Source organism: Neofelis nebulosa, chromosome 5, assembly GCF_028018385.1.
Source record: "Neofelis nebulosa isolate mNeoNeb1 chromosome 5, mNeoNeb1.pri, whole genome shotgun sequence".
In the NCBI taxonomy this organism is placed as follows: domain Eukaryota; kingdom Metazoa; phylum Chordata; class Mammalia; order Carnivora; family Felidae; genus Neofelis; species Neofelis nebulosa.
Window position 1 is genome coordinate 6740921 of NC_080786.1, and position 17589 is coordinate 6758509.

The 17589-nt window shown below is 50.0% G+C and overlaps 1 protein-coding gene across 1 annotated transcript in view; it reads right to left on the minus strand.

Annotated features, from left to right (window-relative positions):
* SCN10A (sodium voltage-gated channel alpha subunit 10) overlaps positions 1-17589 on the minus strand; it is a 94569-nt gene that overhangs the window by 9328 nt on the left and 67652 nt on the right. Inside the window, exons 17-25 of the mRNA XM_058729448.1 lie at positions 17158-17292; positions 15394-15517; positions 14196-14350; positions 10951-11124; positions 6855-6977; positions 5068-5352; positions 4272-4325; positions 3269-3406; positions 1058-1162 (exon numbers count right to left, since the gene is read on the minus strand). Coding sequence (XP_058585431.1) covers positions 1058-1162; positions 3269-3406; positions 4272-4325; positions 5068-5352; positions 6855-6977; positions 10951-11124; positions 14196-14350; positions 15394-15517; positions 17158-17292 — 1293 coding nt within the window. The remainder of the gene's footprint in view (positions 1-1057; positions 1163-3268; positions 3407-4271; positions 4326-5067; positions 5353-6854; positions 6978-10950; positions 11125-14195; positions 14351-15393; positions 15518-17157; positions 17293-17589) is intronic.

The following is a 17589-nucleotide window of genomic DNA, read 5'->3' on the forward strand; positions in this document are numbered from 1 at the left end:
GCTCATGAAGTTTTTAGTCACTTATGCAAACCCCATGCCTTGATTTAGAAATCCTAATGCCATGGCCAACAGAATGTATGTCTCTCTAATTCTAGGGAAAGGTCCACTCCTTTGTTGCAGGTTCTTAGGTTTTGCCCTGGTAGGGGGAAAGGCTAATGGCATTGTGCCCTATGCAGCACCTGTAGTTTTCTTCACAAATACCACATCTTAACCACAGAAAGGTTATGTAAAGGGACAAGATGCCAATTCCATTCACTGGAGTGGATGGCTCAGAAATTCTTGGAAGAAGTTCAGTTGTACATTTCCAGCATAGCAATACTCCCACTCCCAAACCTGTTCATCCAGTCTCAACAGAGGCCAACTAGAGGTTTGACATTTTCCATTTTCTGGTGGAGGACTGAGAAGAACTTAGGTGATAACACGTATGGTTTGGGTGTTGCATTTAATGGAGAAATAAAATGGCATGTCTCTTAGGGTCTTTGTGAATAAAGAATAAAAGTGGAGTATGGCTCTAAGTTTTGGTTAGTCTAAACACAACTTTTTATTCCTATTGTGCCACTTGACCATGACCATCACTGGGGCCAGGATCCCGGGGGGTTGGGTTTTGGCCATTTCCTCTCTGTCTACTATAGGGGTGGGGTGGAATGTAGGGTGAGGCTGGAGATTTATGTATGGAGGCTAGATCATGATGCACAGCCACACAAACCCTTCATCTCAGGGCTCTAACCACCTCTACTATCGTTTAGCCTAACCTGTTCCCAATCTTGTGATTGAACCCTAAATTGGTTGAGGAACTCAGTACTTCGTTAAACAGGTCAATTTGGAGTAACTGTAGGAGATATATTCACTCCAGAATACCACAGTTGCTTCTTTCAGTCTCCTCATTCCTTGGGTCTTGGAACTCTCATTACCTTGTCCCCAAATACAACCCAGATTTACTGCTTCACAGAGAGCACTGGTCAACCCCTACGCAGCACAGGCACAGGCACAGGTACAGGCACAGGCTGTCACCTGGATTTCCAGACATACTCTTCTGGATGGAAGCTCTGGGGCTTACCAGGGGCCGAGGGATGGGCTTCTGGGGCTTCTTGGAGCCCAGCTTCTTCATGGCATTATAGTACTTCTTTTGCTCCTCTGTCATGAAGATGTCCTGGCCCCCTAAGTATGAGAGGGGATAGCACACACCACTATTATTAAAGCAATGGAAATTTCCAGGGGTACCAAAATCAGAGCAGGCTGGAGAAGAAGTACATCTCCTCCTACTCCCTTCTCTGTAGAAAGACATGTCAAGGCCAGAGTCAAGCAGCGTCCTGTCTGGGTGCCACAAACAGTGACAGAGTGGATAGGACTGAGCCCCAGCTCTGACTCCCTGCCTGGGACTCTGGAACAAAGCCTGTTTCTCTTCTTCAAGAACCCAGAGGTGTTGCCTCAACAGAGTAGGGGGCATTTGAGAGTAGAACCCCAGGAGAAGGTAAATATCATTTTAAATCTGAGCCTTAAATCTAGCCTGCTCATTACAGTCAAATCCACTAGGCTTCTAGAGTCACAGTTCCTACCAGGGGCAAGAGCTTCCTTCAGGGCCTTCTGGAACGAAGACCCTGAGACCCAGCCGCTTCACCCCTTTCTGAAGAGGAGCTGAGGACTATTACTGACTTATCCAAGAATTCCTTGGAGAATTCTTGATTGGTTCTCTTAAGGCCCCGCCATGTGTGTTGCCCTCTGCGGTTACAGTTAAATTCCACTGTTGGAAATGCCTTCCTCCCTTAGTTTTGGGTTTTCTTTAAGGACCCTCTAGACCTCCTTCATTCAACTCCTCACCTTTCACTTCCTGACATAATTTGAAATCTTCCCATCTCCATAGCATGTTCGTGTAAATTAGTCACTGCAAATGTGGGGATGCGGGCTGAGATCTGTGGAGATCTATGGGATTTCGGAAAATTTGTGGGCACAGAGGGCTTCTGGGGAGAAACATCTTGGTGGGGCTGGAGGCAGGGGCAGGAGGTTGGGAGCACTTGGTGGGGACACACTGAAAATTTGGAGCAAGGAGTCAGCAAACACAGTTTCTCCCCCAATTTGATCACTGGCTTTTCTCATTCTATCACCTAACGTGGCCAGCTCCCTGTCAAGGCCTCAGTTTCCTCATCTGTAAAATGAGAGAAGGGATTGCTTGAATGGTCTCAAAACCCTCTAGGGTGCTGATGACACTGGTCAGCCTTCACAGCTACCTTGCTGAGCCCCTCTGGGACAGAGAAGGACCCCACTTCTTATCCCCAGAACTCTGGTTGAGGATTTTCTGCAGGTGGGATGCCTGCACCATTAGACATTTATTCTAAATTACAATAATAATACAGTAGCTCAGCCCTAAACTAGGTGCTTCTTGTACAGAGTTTTATTTACCTCTTACCAGAATCCTTGTGTAGGTAATATTAACTCCATTGAATGGATGAAGAACCTGAGGCTCAGAGAAGTTTTTAATATTGCCAGGGTCAGCCATATAGTGATAGTTGAGCAGGGAATGCAAGCCTAGGTTTGTGTCATGTCACAACCAATTCTGGGCTCTCAATGCTGTGCTATGTGATTTATCCATGACCCTTTTTTTCTCTGGATCTTGGCTTACATAAGTCTAAAGTTCTGCTGTATACACCTCAAAGGAATGGAGGGGATTAAATGAAAGGATTAATGGAGGGTAACAAGAAAGCATTTTATACCTTTAATGCCCTCATATTGTAATGGAAACATGAAAGGTTATCTGGGATTGGATTCCTATTCATCAGAGTCAGCATCCATGGAGGTGAGGGTCTTCCTACCCTTCCCAAGGAGGTTGGGATTCTGCCAACATTGGAGCTCTGGCCCTTCCTGAGGCCTCCTGGATTCAGTGCTCTGGGGGGTCATAGCCCCAGACAGAGGCCGCAAGTGCTGGGGCCATTTCTTTCCCTGTTGATATTTCCCTAGGGTCACCTGGGACATATCCAATGCACCTGGTTTTAGCTGGGAAGACCTTGGCATTCTGGGAGACAGGGTGGGGACTCAGGCAGGAACAGGGTCGTTGCTGACACAGAGAAATGTAACTCTTCTAGCAGCAGCCCCAGGACATCAGCAGGGGTGAGGGCTGTGCTCAGGGTGCAAAGGTGGGAGTTGGTATTAAAGGTTAAAATTGGGCTCCCGGTCAGGCATGAGGGCTGCGAGTAGTGTTGATTTTGGTCATGAGGCCAGGGGACAAGGAGTGGAAGATTCACCACCACCGCAAAAACACCTGAGCCCCACTTATCTTTTTTTTCTGTTGATTGAAGTTGTCAATTATGACCCCAACGAAGAGATTGAGTGTGAAGAAGCCACCGAAAATGATGAAGATGACGAAGTACAAGTACATGTACACATTGTCCTCCCACTTGGGCTGCAAGTTCACCTGTGAACAGACAAAGTGAGGCATGGAGAGCAAGTGGGTGTATGTTTGTGCTCATCCCTGAGACAAGGACACGGATGTGGGTGGTTTATTTGGGAGGTGATCCCAGGAAGCAGGAATGAGGGAGGGGGAGGTTAAGCAGGAGAAAAGTTGATGAAGGGGGTGTTGTTAAGCAGGCCAGCACTGGGGGACAACAGGCACTTTATCCTGTTGGGGTTCTCCAATAAACTGTGTGGAACACACCTCAGAATTGTACCTCTAAGACACAGGGAAGCTGGAACACTTCTCTACAGACTCCCAAAACTTATCTGTGAGGCAGCCCCTTTGGACATTCAAACCCCGCCCTTGGGGGAGGGGTTGCCGAGCGAGCCGTAAGGCACCGAAGAAAGTCAAGTCTCAGATGAGAATCAGAAATGTAACACGTTGGTGGACTCAAGAGGCAGGCTGAGGGGATCTGGGGCAGGGCATCGGCACTGTCTGCCACAGCAGCAAAGGGTCTTGCCCCAGCAGCACCCATCTCCTCCACCTGGCTGATGTGACAGTACCCTTGTCCTAGCCACCACGCTGTTCCTGCCTCTGCCCAAGAGTGCCCTTGTACACAGTTCTGGAGTGGTTATCTGATACTTTCCTCAATGGTGAGCAGAAAAGCTTCGAAAGCCTGGGTAGTGTGCCTGGTAGGGGAACAGGTGCGGTTGGCTTAAACACTCAGTAGAGGGCCAGCTGGACACTGCTCCAGGGAGGGACAGGGCCAGGCTGTTGGGGGACTGCCTCTTCTGGTACCAAGGCCACCCTCAGTCCATTTCAAATAGACTGATGTGAGTGGGATGCACGGAGGGGCAGGCAGTCGTCATAGCAGGCTGAGACTCACATCTCGGGAATCAACAGCTGCATACATGATGTCCATCCAGCCTTTAAAGGTTGCCTGGAAACAAGGAGTAGAGGCCACTCAGTGTCTGCCTATCGTCTACACTGAACTCTGTTTTGATTCACTTATTTGTCTGTTTTTCTCATAAAGCATGGGACCCCTGGAACCAATCCTCCATGTGTGCCAGGGCTAAGCACAGTGCCCGGCACACCACAGCTACCCAGGGATTATTTGTTGAACAAATGCATGAACAAATAGTGGGATGCATGAAGGTGTGGGTAACTGCGTGACAAATATATAAGCAATTGCATCAACCCCTGACTGAATGGAGGACTGAGTGAACAAGATGTAGGCAAGGTATGAATGCATGAGTGAATGGAAGTGTAAATGTGTTTGCCTGTCATCACCACCAGCACTTTCTATCCTTACAATAGACTGGAATATTACCATCTAGGAGAGGATATGCAGGAGAAGACTGAACAGGGGGCTGTATCATGTCTATTTTGTATAAGTAGTGAATTCTAAGTCATCACCTGATACAATCCCATTGAAGGTTCATCCCTCCATTCTATTCTACCATCCCACACTTGTCTAATTGCACCACTGTGCACCACTGTGACATTGAATCAATTGGTGAGGCTCTTTGGCCTCATGCTAGTCCATAGGAATGGGGAGTGGCTTCAGCTCACACTGAGTGCTACCCCTTGCAAAGTCTCTACATAGCATTTTGTGGAAGACCCCAGACCTTCCACATTATCAAGCAGCCAAAGGAAGAAACATGGTTGATCTCAGGACTCACCACCTGCAGAAGGGCGAGGTAACCCATTGCAACATTATCGAAGTTGACCTTCATGTTGACCCAGAAGAAGCTGCCAGTGTGGTTCTGATCTTTACAGTCAGACATGTTATTCACGATAGATAAAGGCACAAGAGAAAGGTTTTCATTGGTTTTGTTGACGCACCGCCCAAACTTCCCAGCAAAGAAGTTCACACCCATGATGCTGAAGATGAGCCAGAAGATGAGGCAGACGAGGAGGACGTTCATGATGGAGGGGATGGCGCCCACCAGGGCATCGACCACCACCTGGGGGGAAATGTAAAAGGATATGGAACCCTTCTTGCTGGATCCTACTTCTGTCTACACTCACTCAGCCTGCTTCAAGACCAGTGGCTTTTGGGAGCAGAAAGAGAAGTGGGTTAATTAGGGCAATAATTCAGACTCAGAAGACTGAGAGACTCTTGGTAGCTGAAGATGGACTTAGATCTTCTCCCTAAACTTCATTCCAAGCAGGTTTTAGGATCTTTCTCCAGGACTGAGAAGACAGGTAAACTTACAAGTACACGCATGTTCATATAAGGGTGTGAGTGTGTGTGTTGTACTTGCACATACAGACTTCTAGGACCTTGCTTTATTCTTAAATGCAATTTTAAAGGAGGTTTAACAAATACAGTTTAAGGTGTGCTTCAGTCAAGAATCACTGAAAACCATATTCACGAACTTGCTTCTTCAGGGACACCTGGGTGGCTCAGTCGGTAAAGCGTCCGACTTCAGCTCAGGCCATGATCTCCTGGTTCATGGGTTTGAGCCCCACGTCGGGCTCTGTGCTGACAGCTCAGAGCTTGGAGCCTTCTTTGGATTCTGTGTCTTCCTCTCTCTCTGCCCCTTCCCCACTCGTGCTCGCTCTCTCTCTCAAAAATACATAAACATAAAATAGAATAAAATAAAATAAAATAAATTTCAAACTATTTCAATCATAAGCTAGTGTTTGTGAAGGTACAAATGAATTTTTAAAGTCTACTTTTTTTTTTAACAGAAGATTCCATGCTAAAAAATGTAGAAGAAATGATTAAAAAAAAAATAAAGTCTCCTTTTGTTTTTGAAGACAGAATGTCTTCTTTGAGTCAGTGTTGGAAGAAAGCAAAACCTCACTTTCAGTCCCTGGAGCCTTTTGTAATTATGAGGAAGAGGAGGAGGACAAATTAAGGTCCCTTGTACCTCCCCGTAATTCAAGGGTCTGGCTTATGAGTATTCCATTGTGAGGAAGACAGGGCAAGGTGGAGGTGACAGCAATGGGTGAAGAAAGGAATGGATGAAAGGGAAGAATCCATAGGACCCCATGGCTGCACTGGGTGGGACAGGATGCTTTCTGGCGGGTGGTGGCCATGGTGCTGAACTGATGGTGCCACCACATTTAAATGGAGTGTCAGAGGGAAGGTTCATTTGCCTTGGAAAGATGAAGAGTTTGGAGTGTTTCAAAATTTTGGCAATAAGGACAAGAGGCAGGATGGAGAGATGGAGGCAAACGATGTTGAGGCAGGATCACTTCACTAAGAGCAGGAAGGGGTCAGTCTGAGTGCTGCTCGATGTGATATTTGAGGTGGGAAGGAAAGAGAGCTCATAAAGGGATGTGAAGGAGAACCAGAGCATTAGGACATGGCAGTGCCACCAAAGTCCCGGCAGGAGGTGAGGACCCAGAGTCCACTTGTGGGGGTGGGCCCAGAGTTGGGTCAGGGGCATGGAGGGCATGGTGGGGACAAGGGGGTACTAAACGCTGCAGATCAGAGCACTTTGGAGGTAGATCTTACCCGCATGCCTTCAAATCGAGACAGAGCCCTCAGGGGCCGCAGGGCACGGAGGGTTCGAAGGGCTTTGATGGATGCCACATCAGAATACTGCAGGATCTTCGCTATAAGACTTGTCAGGGAGATCTGAGTGCAGGCAGAGAGCAAAAGTATTACTCTAGGTTCCAGAAGGTCCTGGTAAAAGGAGACAGGAAATCCCTGTCTCTGTCCAAGTCATCATCCTGACTTCCATCTTATTCCAAACTCCAGTGAAAGGTCTAGAGAGAATTCAATCTCTTCCCCTTTATTAAAGATTTCATTCATCACTTCTCTGAACTTCTGAGAAAGAAAAACAGTCTTGCACACCATGACCCTATGGTGTGTAGGTGGTCAAGCTCCCTGTATATTACCTTCCCTTTCCCTTGAGGCACCAGCCAGGCTCCAATAGCCTTGAAACTCAACTTTCAGAGACTTGGAGAGATGATATCCCTTCATGGGGGCTATGCTGAAAGTCTGTTTTGAAGAATACAAAGTGAGCCCTGGCTGTATTTTCTCAGAAAAGTAGAGTGGAAAGAGTCCTGGCCTGGGTGGGGTCTAATTCCCTCTCATCCCCTGATTCTTTTTGTGGCCTTGGGTCAGTGCCTTGCCAGTCCAGGTCATACCTTCACTCTGTGTAAAGTTAGAGTCCGAGTAAGAGTGTGGCATGGTCCATGAAATCCAGGTTTGACAGAGGGCTGAGATACAATGACGGGGTTGTGACTCCCTATTGGTCTGCCAGCTTTTCACTTTTTTTAAGTGTTGACCAAGGGCTACAAAGGACACAAATTGATGTGGACAAATGGTCACACCTTGTAGAAACTTTGAAGTTGCCAGGGTGGTACCATATGCATAGGCTTGAGCTTGCCAGAGACTGTGACCCAATCTTGGAAGACCCCAACTGCACTATGACTGGTGGGCTGAATTCAGGCTTGGCTTATCCTGGAAGCTAGGTGGGGATGTACACCGGACCTTCAGAAAGGAAGGGATTTACATATGAATTACATAGAGCCTCAAGCAATGTCTATTCTCGAAATGAGTAGCTTATTCCACCAGCACAGAAAGCTGGAATGGAAAGAACCCCCTTTCTTCTTCCATGCAAGGCTCCAAACACCAGCAGATGGCACCCAGCTGTCTGGCTGACAAAGGGTAGGGAGTTTCATGCTGGGCCCTATTCAGTTTTTTTTCTCAGCCCCCTGGGAGGGCTGCCTCACGTGCAAAATCTATAGTTGGAGATTCAAGATCTGGGGTCACTCTATCCAAGCCCACCACCACTCCCACTGCTCAGGCCACTAGCCTCCCAACTGGTCTCTAGGATTGTGTCCATTCCATCCATTCTCCACTGCAAATTTTATTATAATCATGTGTGTCTCTTACTCCCAACATTTACTGGTACTTTATCACCCTCGGGTTAGGTTCCAGACTCCATAGCTGCAGACTCCTTTTTCAGTCATGTTTCACCTATATATTCTACCCAAATAAGATTGTTCCTTAAATGTGCCTGTGTCTGTGCCTTTGCTCAGTCACCCTTTAATTAAGATTGCACCCCCCCCCCCAGTCCTCTTTGCACCTCAATGCTCCTGTTCATTTTAAGCCCTATGTCTAATGTCACTTCCTACATGAAGCCTTCCCAACTACCCCACCCCCACAGGCTCATGTCTCTCTGTCCCAAAGACACTAATTATTTCCAGCAGTGCTCACCTCCTCACCTCTCCCCCCTGCCCCATAATAGGTTTATTTCTCTCTGTGTGTCTTATCTGCTGGAAGATTATAGCCTAAACTCCTGGAGATAGGGAGTTCTTATTTCTTGGCCTCTGTCTCTCCCAGAGCACTTCATAAGACAATACTATATTCAGTAGTCATAAATAAACATTTGATAAATTGAAGAAAAGATAGAAACATGTTGGGATGGATGAGAGGAAAGAGAGAAAGAAGGAAGATGGATGGAAGATGGAAGGATGTTTGGATATGACGAATGAATTAAAGGATCGAAGATGGGGGGCGCCTGGGTGGCTCAGTTGGTTAAGAGTCCGACTTCGGCTCAGGTCATGATCTCACAGTCCGTGAGTTAGAGCCCCGCATCGGGCTCTGTGCTGACGGCTCAGAGCCTGGAGCCTGCTTTGGATTCTGTGTCTCCCTCTCTCTCTGACCCTCCCCCATTCATGCTCTGTCTCTCTCTGTCTCAAAAATAAATAAACATTAAAAAAAAATTTTTTTAAAAGGATCAAAGATGGATAGAATAGATAGTTGAAGGGAAGGATGGAAGAAAGAAGAAAGGATAAAATATGGAAGTATAGAATAGTGGGTGGATGAGACAGATGAAAGGGAGAAGAGTGGATGGCTAGGTAAATTGATGGATGAATGGGAAGAGAGAGTTGGATAGAATAAATCAACGAAAGAGATTGGAGAATGGCTAGATGGTTGAACAGTCAGAAAAGTGAATCAAAAGGTAGAAAGATAGAAGGATTAAGGGCCAGTTGATAAATGAAAGAAAGGTTAGGATGAATGCATGGGCAGAAGAGAAGAAAGAAAGAAGCATGAGAATAGATGGAAAGAGGGAGAGGACTGACAGAGAAGATAAATGGAAGAAATAAAGGTGAATGGGTGTTTGGAAGAATGGAAAAAGGAAGAGCAAATGGCTGGATAGATGGAAGGAGGGATGTATGGAAGGAAGGATGGATGGTCATAAGGAAGAATTAGGAAGAGGATGGATGGAATGAGTGGGTGACCATTGAAGATGGGGGGCGCTTAAACTAGTGTAGGTCAGAGCGACTGTGCCCCTAACAGAGGTGGGAAGCCAGAATAAAACACTTTTCCTTCACTTACGAATAATAATTTTATATGCACAAAGCTATCACCCATGACTCGGATTTCAGGCCTCCTAGCTAATCCCTGCAGTGCTGTGTCTTGCTGCTTCCAGTACGTTGGTATCAGGAAAAGATGAGAATTGAGTGCACAGACCTGCTGTGGGGGACCTGCCAGCACAGGAGGCTGGACGGAATGTTCTGTACTGGACCCCATCCAGCTTCAGGAGGCAAGCACCAAATACAGACACAGTTCCTGACACCTCTGATGTGCAGCCCTTGGTGCTGGTGGCTGCTGGAGTGTGGGAGGCAGAGACATACACAGCACGTGCCTCCCCGCGCCTGCGGGGACCCGTAGCTGTGCTGCAGTGAGCAGGCAACTCAGGCAGCCATCCTGCAAAGCCGAGAGGGCAAGGGCCTGGACAGAGATGGAGGACTGTGGTGGTTAGGACGAGGGACAGACCACTCCTGGCTCTTGCGGGCTAAGAAGGCTCTTAGGGGATTTCACTGAAGACGGTCTCTTCACAGCTGTGAGGAGACATAAGTCTATCAGATGGGAGGCACTTGGTAACCCCTCTGATGCAGGGGTTGGTGGCCAAAGGTTAGTATGAATCTGAACACATGAGCTTCCTGCTCAGCGCCTCTCCAAAGGGACCCTTTGTCTCTTTTAGCGCCAATGGGGAGAAGCCGGTGGGGCAAGCACGGTGATTCTCGGTCTGGCTGTGCACACATTGGACACGTCCGGGAGCTTTAATAAGACACCGATGCCTGGACTCCACCCAGGACCAGAGAGATCGGAATCTCTGGGAGTAGTGGCATTTGTTCATTGTATTTTTAAGAGTTCCCCGGGCGATTCTAAAGTATAGCCAGGGCTGAGGACCACTGAGTCAGCAGGTGGGAAGATTCCCTGTGCTGTGCAGTCCTCGGCTCCCCTAGGTCCAAAAGTCCTGTCAAGGGATGTAAGGGCATAAGACCCTTGAGAGCCACATGTGTCCTCTTGCTTTAGACATAGAAGACAGAGGGCAGCAAGTGGTCTTTCTGGATGGAGACCTAGGAACTGACGACTCACCTGAGCACCACCACTGTGCCAGAATCATCTACTGCCTGATCTAACCATTCACCGGTGTGCAGGGTTATTCTCAGATGCCTTGCTAAGTGCTCGAGACTTTTGTTTGGAGTGGCCCGTGAAGCGAGGCCTCAAGCTTTCTTTGCGTTAGCTGCAGCCATCCGTCATTACAAGTCGGGGCCCCAGTCCCCACATGTGCCAATGAGCCACTCACGTTCACAATGAGGAAGTCCAGCCAGCACCAGGCGTTGGTGAAGTACTTCTTGAAGCCGTAGGCCACCCACTTGAGCAGCATTTCGAACACAAAGATAAATGTGAACACCCTGTCAGTATATTCCAGCAAGGCCTTCACCGTGGGCTTCTGGTCAAGGTAATAGTCTTCAAAGGCCTGGAAGGAAGAATGAAAGGGGGCAGAATGGAAGGCTTCCTGGACCCACGGCACTGGAGCCCAGTGACAGGGAAGGACCCAGCCAGCCCTGCCCTCAGCCCCTAGGAGGGCTTTGGGAACCGGCTTGCCCATATCGTTTTGTTTTCTCTGCTTGGCGTGGGTGCAGGGGGTTTGGTGCCATAGGGGAGGAGGCACTGTGACAGATAAACCAGGACCCCCTAGAACCGACGGGGCACGCAGCCTGGCTTAGTCTTTGCAGGGATGCTGAGAGCAAAGGAGAAAGGAAACCTTCTCAAATTGGGGCTTGGAAGTGAACCAAAGGGAACCTAACAGCGACTCGGTTTAAAAATAAAAGCATCAAAGGATGTTCACAGGCAGTTCACAAAAATGAAAGTAAGAATCGCCGATGAACCTCTGAAAAAGAATGTTCTATCTCACTGGTAATTAAGGATTTTCAAAGGAAGAGATGTCGTTTTTCTCTTATCAGACTGGTGAAGATAAAAAAAGGACCAGGGTGAGGCCAGTGTTGCCGTGGCTGTGGGGAAGTGGCTCCTCTCATACCTGCCTGGGGGCTGAAATCTGGTTCCGCCTTTTGGGAGGCCAATTTGGCAAAGGGAATCAAAGAGACCCAGCAATGCTGCCTTCAAGAATTTAGCCGAAGGACACTAGACGTTATTGGTCCAAGGGGCCAGTGCACCCGTCCCCCAGCTGCTGTGAGGTCGGCTACTAACGGCTGGTGGATGCCCCCTTTCCTGAGGACCTCCTTGGGCTGAGGGGAACTGCCTGCACCTGCAGAAATGCCTGGGACATCTGCAGACAGCCGCAGCCAGTGACTGTCCCCTTTGCATCAAGGTGGGACAGCTCCGTGACACCCTTAATGCTTCGTCGCTCCCGTGGGATCAGACAGAGGCTGGACCTCATGGGAGCCTTGCAGCTCCTCTCCCCGTCCTGCCTCCCTCCTGGGCTCCATCCCGGAGTGTGCCCTCCACAAACTGCTTGTACAAGAAGCCCTGCTTCTGGTTCTGCTTCTAACCGGACCTAAGACAGGAAAGAAGCCAGTGTCTTCAAAGGAGTCTACATAGACTATTCAATGCTTATTAGAAGTGAACCCAGGGATTATTTAAATAAACGGTGGCACCGTCCGTAATGGAATGCACTGTAGCCACTAAATCAGATAGTAGGAGTGTATTTACTGTGAGAATTTACTGAGAAATTACAGAATGCATAAATGTGGTTTCAGTTTTGTAATATTTATGTATTATATGCATAAGAAAGATGGGAAGGAAGTATACCAAAATGTTTTCAAAGTGAGATTCTCTTTGAGTGATAGGAAAATGGGTGATATTTTTTCTTTACATTTTGCCATAATTTCCAAGTTTTTTTTTTTTTTTTGCACTTTACTTTGTCAGATGAAAACTTGTGTTATTTTTTTTTTTTTTAAGTACTCAAAGTAAAAGCATAAGGAAGACTAAATTTGGTGCCAGCCTGTTCAGTCCGTTGGGGGAAGGAGATGGGGAGGTGAGGGCCCAGCAGCTGGTGCAGGATCCGCGCTCCCTGCTGGGAGAGAGGGGAGCAGCTGGGGTGAGTGGAGGAGAACAGAAAGAAGGGAAGGAGCAGAGGAGCGTGGAGAAGAGAAATGAGGAGAGAAGGCCCATGGGGAAAGACAGGAGCCAATGAGGTAATAAGGAAAGTACCTTGTCAACAGCAAATGTGACCGTTGTCCTCTTCAGGGAGGACAGGAAAGAGGGAAGGGTAGGGGAAATCACTCCTCAGCCCCCTCTGGCCCTGCAACGTGGCCTGTGCCCCAATGCTCTGCAGAGCCGGCGACAGCAGTGGACCCTCACCACCAGTGGCACCTTCCGATGCTGCCACGCCCTCCCCCGCGGTGGCAGAGTAGTCCTGTTCTGGGGGACTGGTGCCATTGCCTGCCTAGTCACCTGTCTTCTAGTCATCGTGTCTTCTCACCTGCCTTTGCTCTCCCCCCCCCCCCCCCCCCCAGGGCTGAGGACACACACTCAGCGGTTTTGGCACCCTTCCCGGGAAATCTGGCATTTAAGTAGGTGCCCAGATATCCAGTAGATTCTTTTTAGGGAGTAAGTGACACCCAAAGGGCAAAACAAGTGAAAACGCTTGGAGCCGTGAGTCAAGAGAGAGGGCCTCTCGTCCTACCTTTAACTAATTAGCTAGGCCCCTTTGTGTCTTTGGGCTGTGACTTCCTCATCCATAAGGTGCAGACACCTGGGGACGATGAGTCCCTTCCTGTGTCTACATCTACGTTGGTCCATCGGGAAGATTAGCTGAGGTTGTGCAGGGAGCGTGAGACCAAGGCACTGTCAGAAGCATCCTTCCTCGTCCCTCAAAGCTGGGCTTTCAGCAAGGGGCTTCAGAGGCCTAACTCAAAATCCCTGACTTAGGAATTCCTCAGAAGCTCTGTGCCTGTCAGGCCTTGTTATTCAAAGTGCGGTGTGCAGCGTCAGCATCTCCTGGAACTTGCTGGAAATGCAAATTCTCAGGCCTCACCCGAGCTCCGATTCGGAATCCGCCTTCAGACCAGCTCCCCAGGCAATTACATCTTGACAAGGGCCGATGTGATCATTTGCTGTGAGCTTTGAACAGGTAATAGTATTTGCAAGGGGCTTCAACTTGCAAGATGAAGAAGGATGGCCGTCTTGGTCCCGGGCCTTCAGAGAAGGCCAGTGTTTGGGAGGCTCGGGGGGTAGAAAGCCAGGGGCTTGGGGGTCCAATGAGGGCAAAGGTAGGTTTTGCTACTGACAAGGTGGGGGACCCGGGACAAGTGCCTCAAGCCCTTTGAGCGTCAGTTGCCCCGTCTATAAAGTGGGACGCATGCCCTTGCTGCTTGAAATACCAGCCGCCGGGTTCAGCAGGCCGTGACGTGGGCACCTCGAGTACCCACCCCGCCCTGTTGCTGGAGGAACCACATGCTGGGCTGCAGCTCTCCCGCCAGCCAAGCTTGGGGGCTTCCAGGCTAGGAACCGGGGGAGCTCACTACTCCCGGGAGTAGGGAGACGCCATCTGGAGGGCTCGGGGGCAGGGACCCTGCCTCCCCTTACCAGAGACCCGCTGCTCAGCAGGATCATGAAGATGATGAAGCTCTCAAACCAGCTGTGCTCCACGATGCGATAGCAGGCCTTGCGCACCTGCCAGCCCACGGCCCATGGAAACTTGCTGGCGTCCACTTTGCAGCAGGGACAGTGGCGAATGCAGCCTGTGGGGAGAGGTGACTGATGACGAATGGTGTCCACCTGGGGCGGGAGGAGCATTTTTGCTCTAGCCCCGCTGAGACACCGCTCTGCAGGGGAACCCGTCTGCCACCCCTTAGGAAGGAGTTCTTCTCTGGAATAAGAGAGATGCGGTGGCCCTCTCGGGCGGCCTCCCGATCCTTCCCTTTGGGGGTTCTTCCCCGCCATTGGCCTCACCCACTCTCAACCCCTCCCCAACTGTTGTCCTTCTTGGAGAGGATACTGGTGACCCCTGTCCTACACCCACCCACTTCTGGAAGGCTGATGAGCCATGGGGCCCGGGCCTGGTGCTGAGGGGCTATGCCCTGAGCCTGTGCTCACCCGAGGGGCCAGCACATGGGCCCGGGTCCAGTCCAGTCCAGCGTCGTGTGGAACTGGAAACTCAACCAAGTGTTGTCGTTTCTGAATTTACAGAGTTTTTATTATTGAAGCCACAATTACTCTCACAGTATGAGCTATGCATATATGTTCACTTACTGCACATGTATCTATCGAGAACACAGTGTGCCTTCCCTGTTCTCAACACTGAGGGAAAAGGAGAGTAAGATGCATTTTCTGCCTTCCGGACAACACGGGGCGTGTTCAGGGTGCTACAGCTGTAGACATTTTTTCTCCCTTTAAGAGTCACACGAAAGATAGAGGGACACAGATGTGGCATGGCCCTTCTCTGGGTCGTTTATGTCCCCAAACAAGAGTGTTTGCCTTTTTCCCTTTCCACCTCGAGAGCGCTGGTTTATAACTCGGTGAGGTGTTTCAAAGGTGAGGAGGAAGGCCTGGCGTCAGTGGCCATATCTGTCGTGGCACCGCTGGGCTGCTGTGAGCTGTGGCGTTCGTGTCTGGCGCTGGCCCCTCAAACTTGGGGATGAGGCAGCAAGGGGTCCTGTCTGTCTGTCTCCTGCGGACCCCGGGCCGGGGCGTTGGGCACGCAGGTGCCCGGATGAGAGTGTGCTGCACTGGATTCTGGCCCGAATTAATGGCAACGCGAGGAAGTGGGCAGCGGCCACTTTACCTTCCGTGAAGCAGTCATCCGGCTCTTCGAGGTCATCTGCCAGCTCGGGGATCTTCTTCAGGATCTCCTCCGGATCCAGGCAGTCCACTGTGCTGCCCTCTGAGGAGCTCGTGTCGTCCACCCCCTGCAGGGCAGAAGCCTGGGGGCAGTGAACTCAGCTCTCTGAGGGGCCCGGTGAGTCTGCACATGGTCGTTGCAGGTCTGCCCGGCCAGGGGCTCCCAGATGCAGGGAGAGCCCCTCAGGGCTGGACCCACCACAGCGGCCCTTGTGTGTTTGGTGCCTTGCCGGCTGAGGCCCAGAACACGGGTGCTGTCCGTGGAGCCCCAGAGGTCAGCTCTGTGAGGCTTTAAACCTCCAGGCCGCTGATGGAGTGCTGGCGAGGGCCCGAGACATGGTGATTACACCCATACAGACTCTCGGCATTCACTGGGCTTGAATATTTAATCACGGAGCGATCCTGCAGGGGCCCTGCTGCCCTCCCGGCAGCTCCAGCCTTATAATGTCTCCAGATGAATTCAATTAGGAGTGGAAGCTGCTCTCATATTAGTAAACCCGATAGCTTGGCTAATGGACCCAAATGGTGGGGCGGGTCCCCATCTGTCACCGTCAGGCCCTTCTCTGCCTGGCCAGGGTCATGGACAAAAACACCAAAACCGAAACCAAAACCGATACCCAGCAGCTGTGTAGTGAAAACACTGAGTAGAGAAAACTAGCCAGGGGGATTCTTAGAATGCTCCGGAGGAAGCAGGATGTCCAACGCGTGGAAGGCAGCAGCCCTCACCCGGCAAGGAACCAAGTGGCTTATGTTCACCCAGGACCCCCCAACCCCATCTCAGCCCACCCTCTTAGCTTTCCCTGCTGTGCTCAGCCTTGCCCAGGGGCACACAGCCAGTGGCTTGACATTCCTCAAGCTGAAGGGCTTGGCAACTTTGGGCATGAATGATGCCTTCCTTATCTTTGCTCAGCCCGGTGCCTGTCACGACCTCAGCTCTCAGTGGCTGGATGTCAAGTTAAATTCCTAAACTCAATGCGGCGGTATTAAAGATGCTAAATCTTTCTAGATACCTCTTCACTGTAGCTTGATTCCGTCAAAGATTTGTGATGAAACCACCAAGTTTCTTTTTGCCTCTTATAATACATTCCTAAACCCCACTTTTGCTTCCTGCTCAGTCTACATAAGGCTGTCAGTACCCTACGCATACAGACAGCCTCTCCAGAGCACCAGAATTGTTTTTGGCTGGAAAGCATGATGTGGACAAAAGAAAGTGGGGGTGGGGGGAGTCACAGGGAAGACTTCCTCACCCACGAGCAACTCTGACTTTCTGTCTGCTGGCTCAGAAAGGCACTTTCTCTGTGTCTTGTCTTTTGTTCCCTTTTTTCCTGGCTGTCATTTTCTGGGCACTTACTCCATTTCAGGCAGGAGCTAGACACTTGACAAGCAGCATCTCATTTAAGCTTCAGACGAATCCTAGCGGGGAGGCATTAGGATTCAGTTTCATAGATGAAGACGAGGAGACTCAGGGAAGTTGGGGATCTGGTCCTTGTCACCCCCCCCACCCCCCAACTTGTGGAACCTCACTCTGAAAATAGTGCTGACCAGCCCGGAGGCTAGGACAAACCGTAACAATTCTCAGGATGAGACGTGAGCTTCCGTGGTTGAGTGCAGTCTGGAATACCACCTCCCCCGCCGCCCCATCCCCTATCATCCCGCCGGTCGGTGTCCGGCAGGCTGTTCAGCGTCTCCCGGAAGCTCACATACCTACCTCTGCGGGGCCCCGGGCTGGAGACTCATCTTTCCACTTCTCACCCAGGTGTGGAGCCAGGTCCTCAGAGGACATTCCAGAGCCTGGGCTCCTGGGTGCCATGTGGTCCTCATATCTCCCAACTTGCTGTGGCTGCTCCTGCTGGCGAGAGACAGCCCCATCTGGGTACCTGTTCCCGCCCTCAGCTGAACACGTCTCAATTTGAAGAGATCTTGGGCCTCGTCGTAGCCTGCCAGCGCTAAGGACCTGATTTGCACAACATGCATACATACATACACGCTTGCGTGAAGCGGGCGTGGACTCTCTATATCCAGATCTGTTTAACTCTTGGCTCCATTACTTACAAGCTGTGTGACCTTAGGCAAGTGAATTTAACCTGTCTGATCTTCATTTTTCCCACCTGCAAAACTGAGAAGGCAAGATCGACTTTAT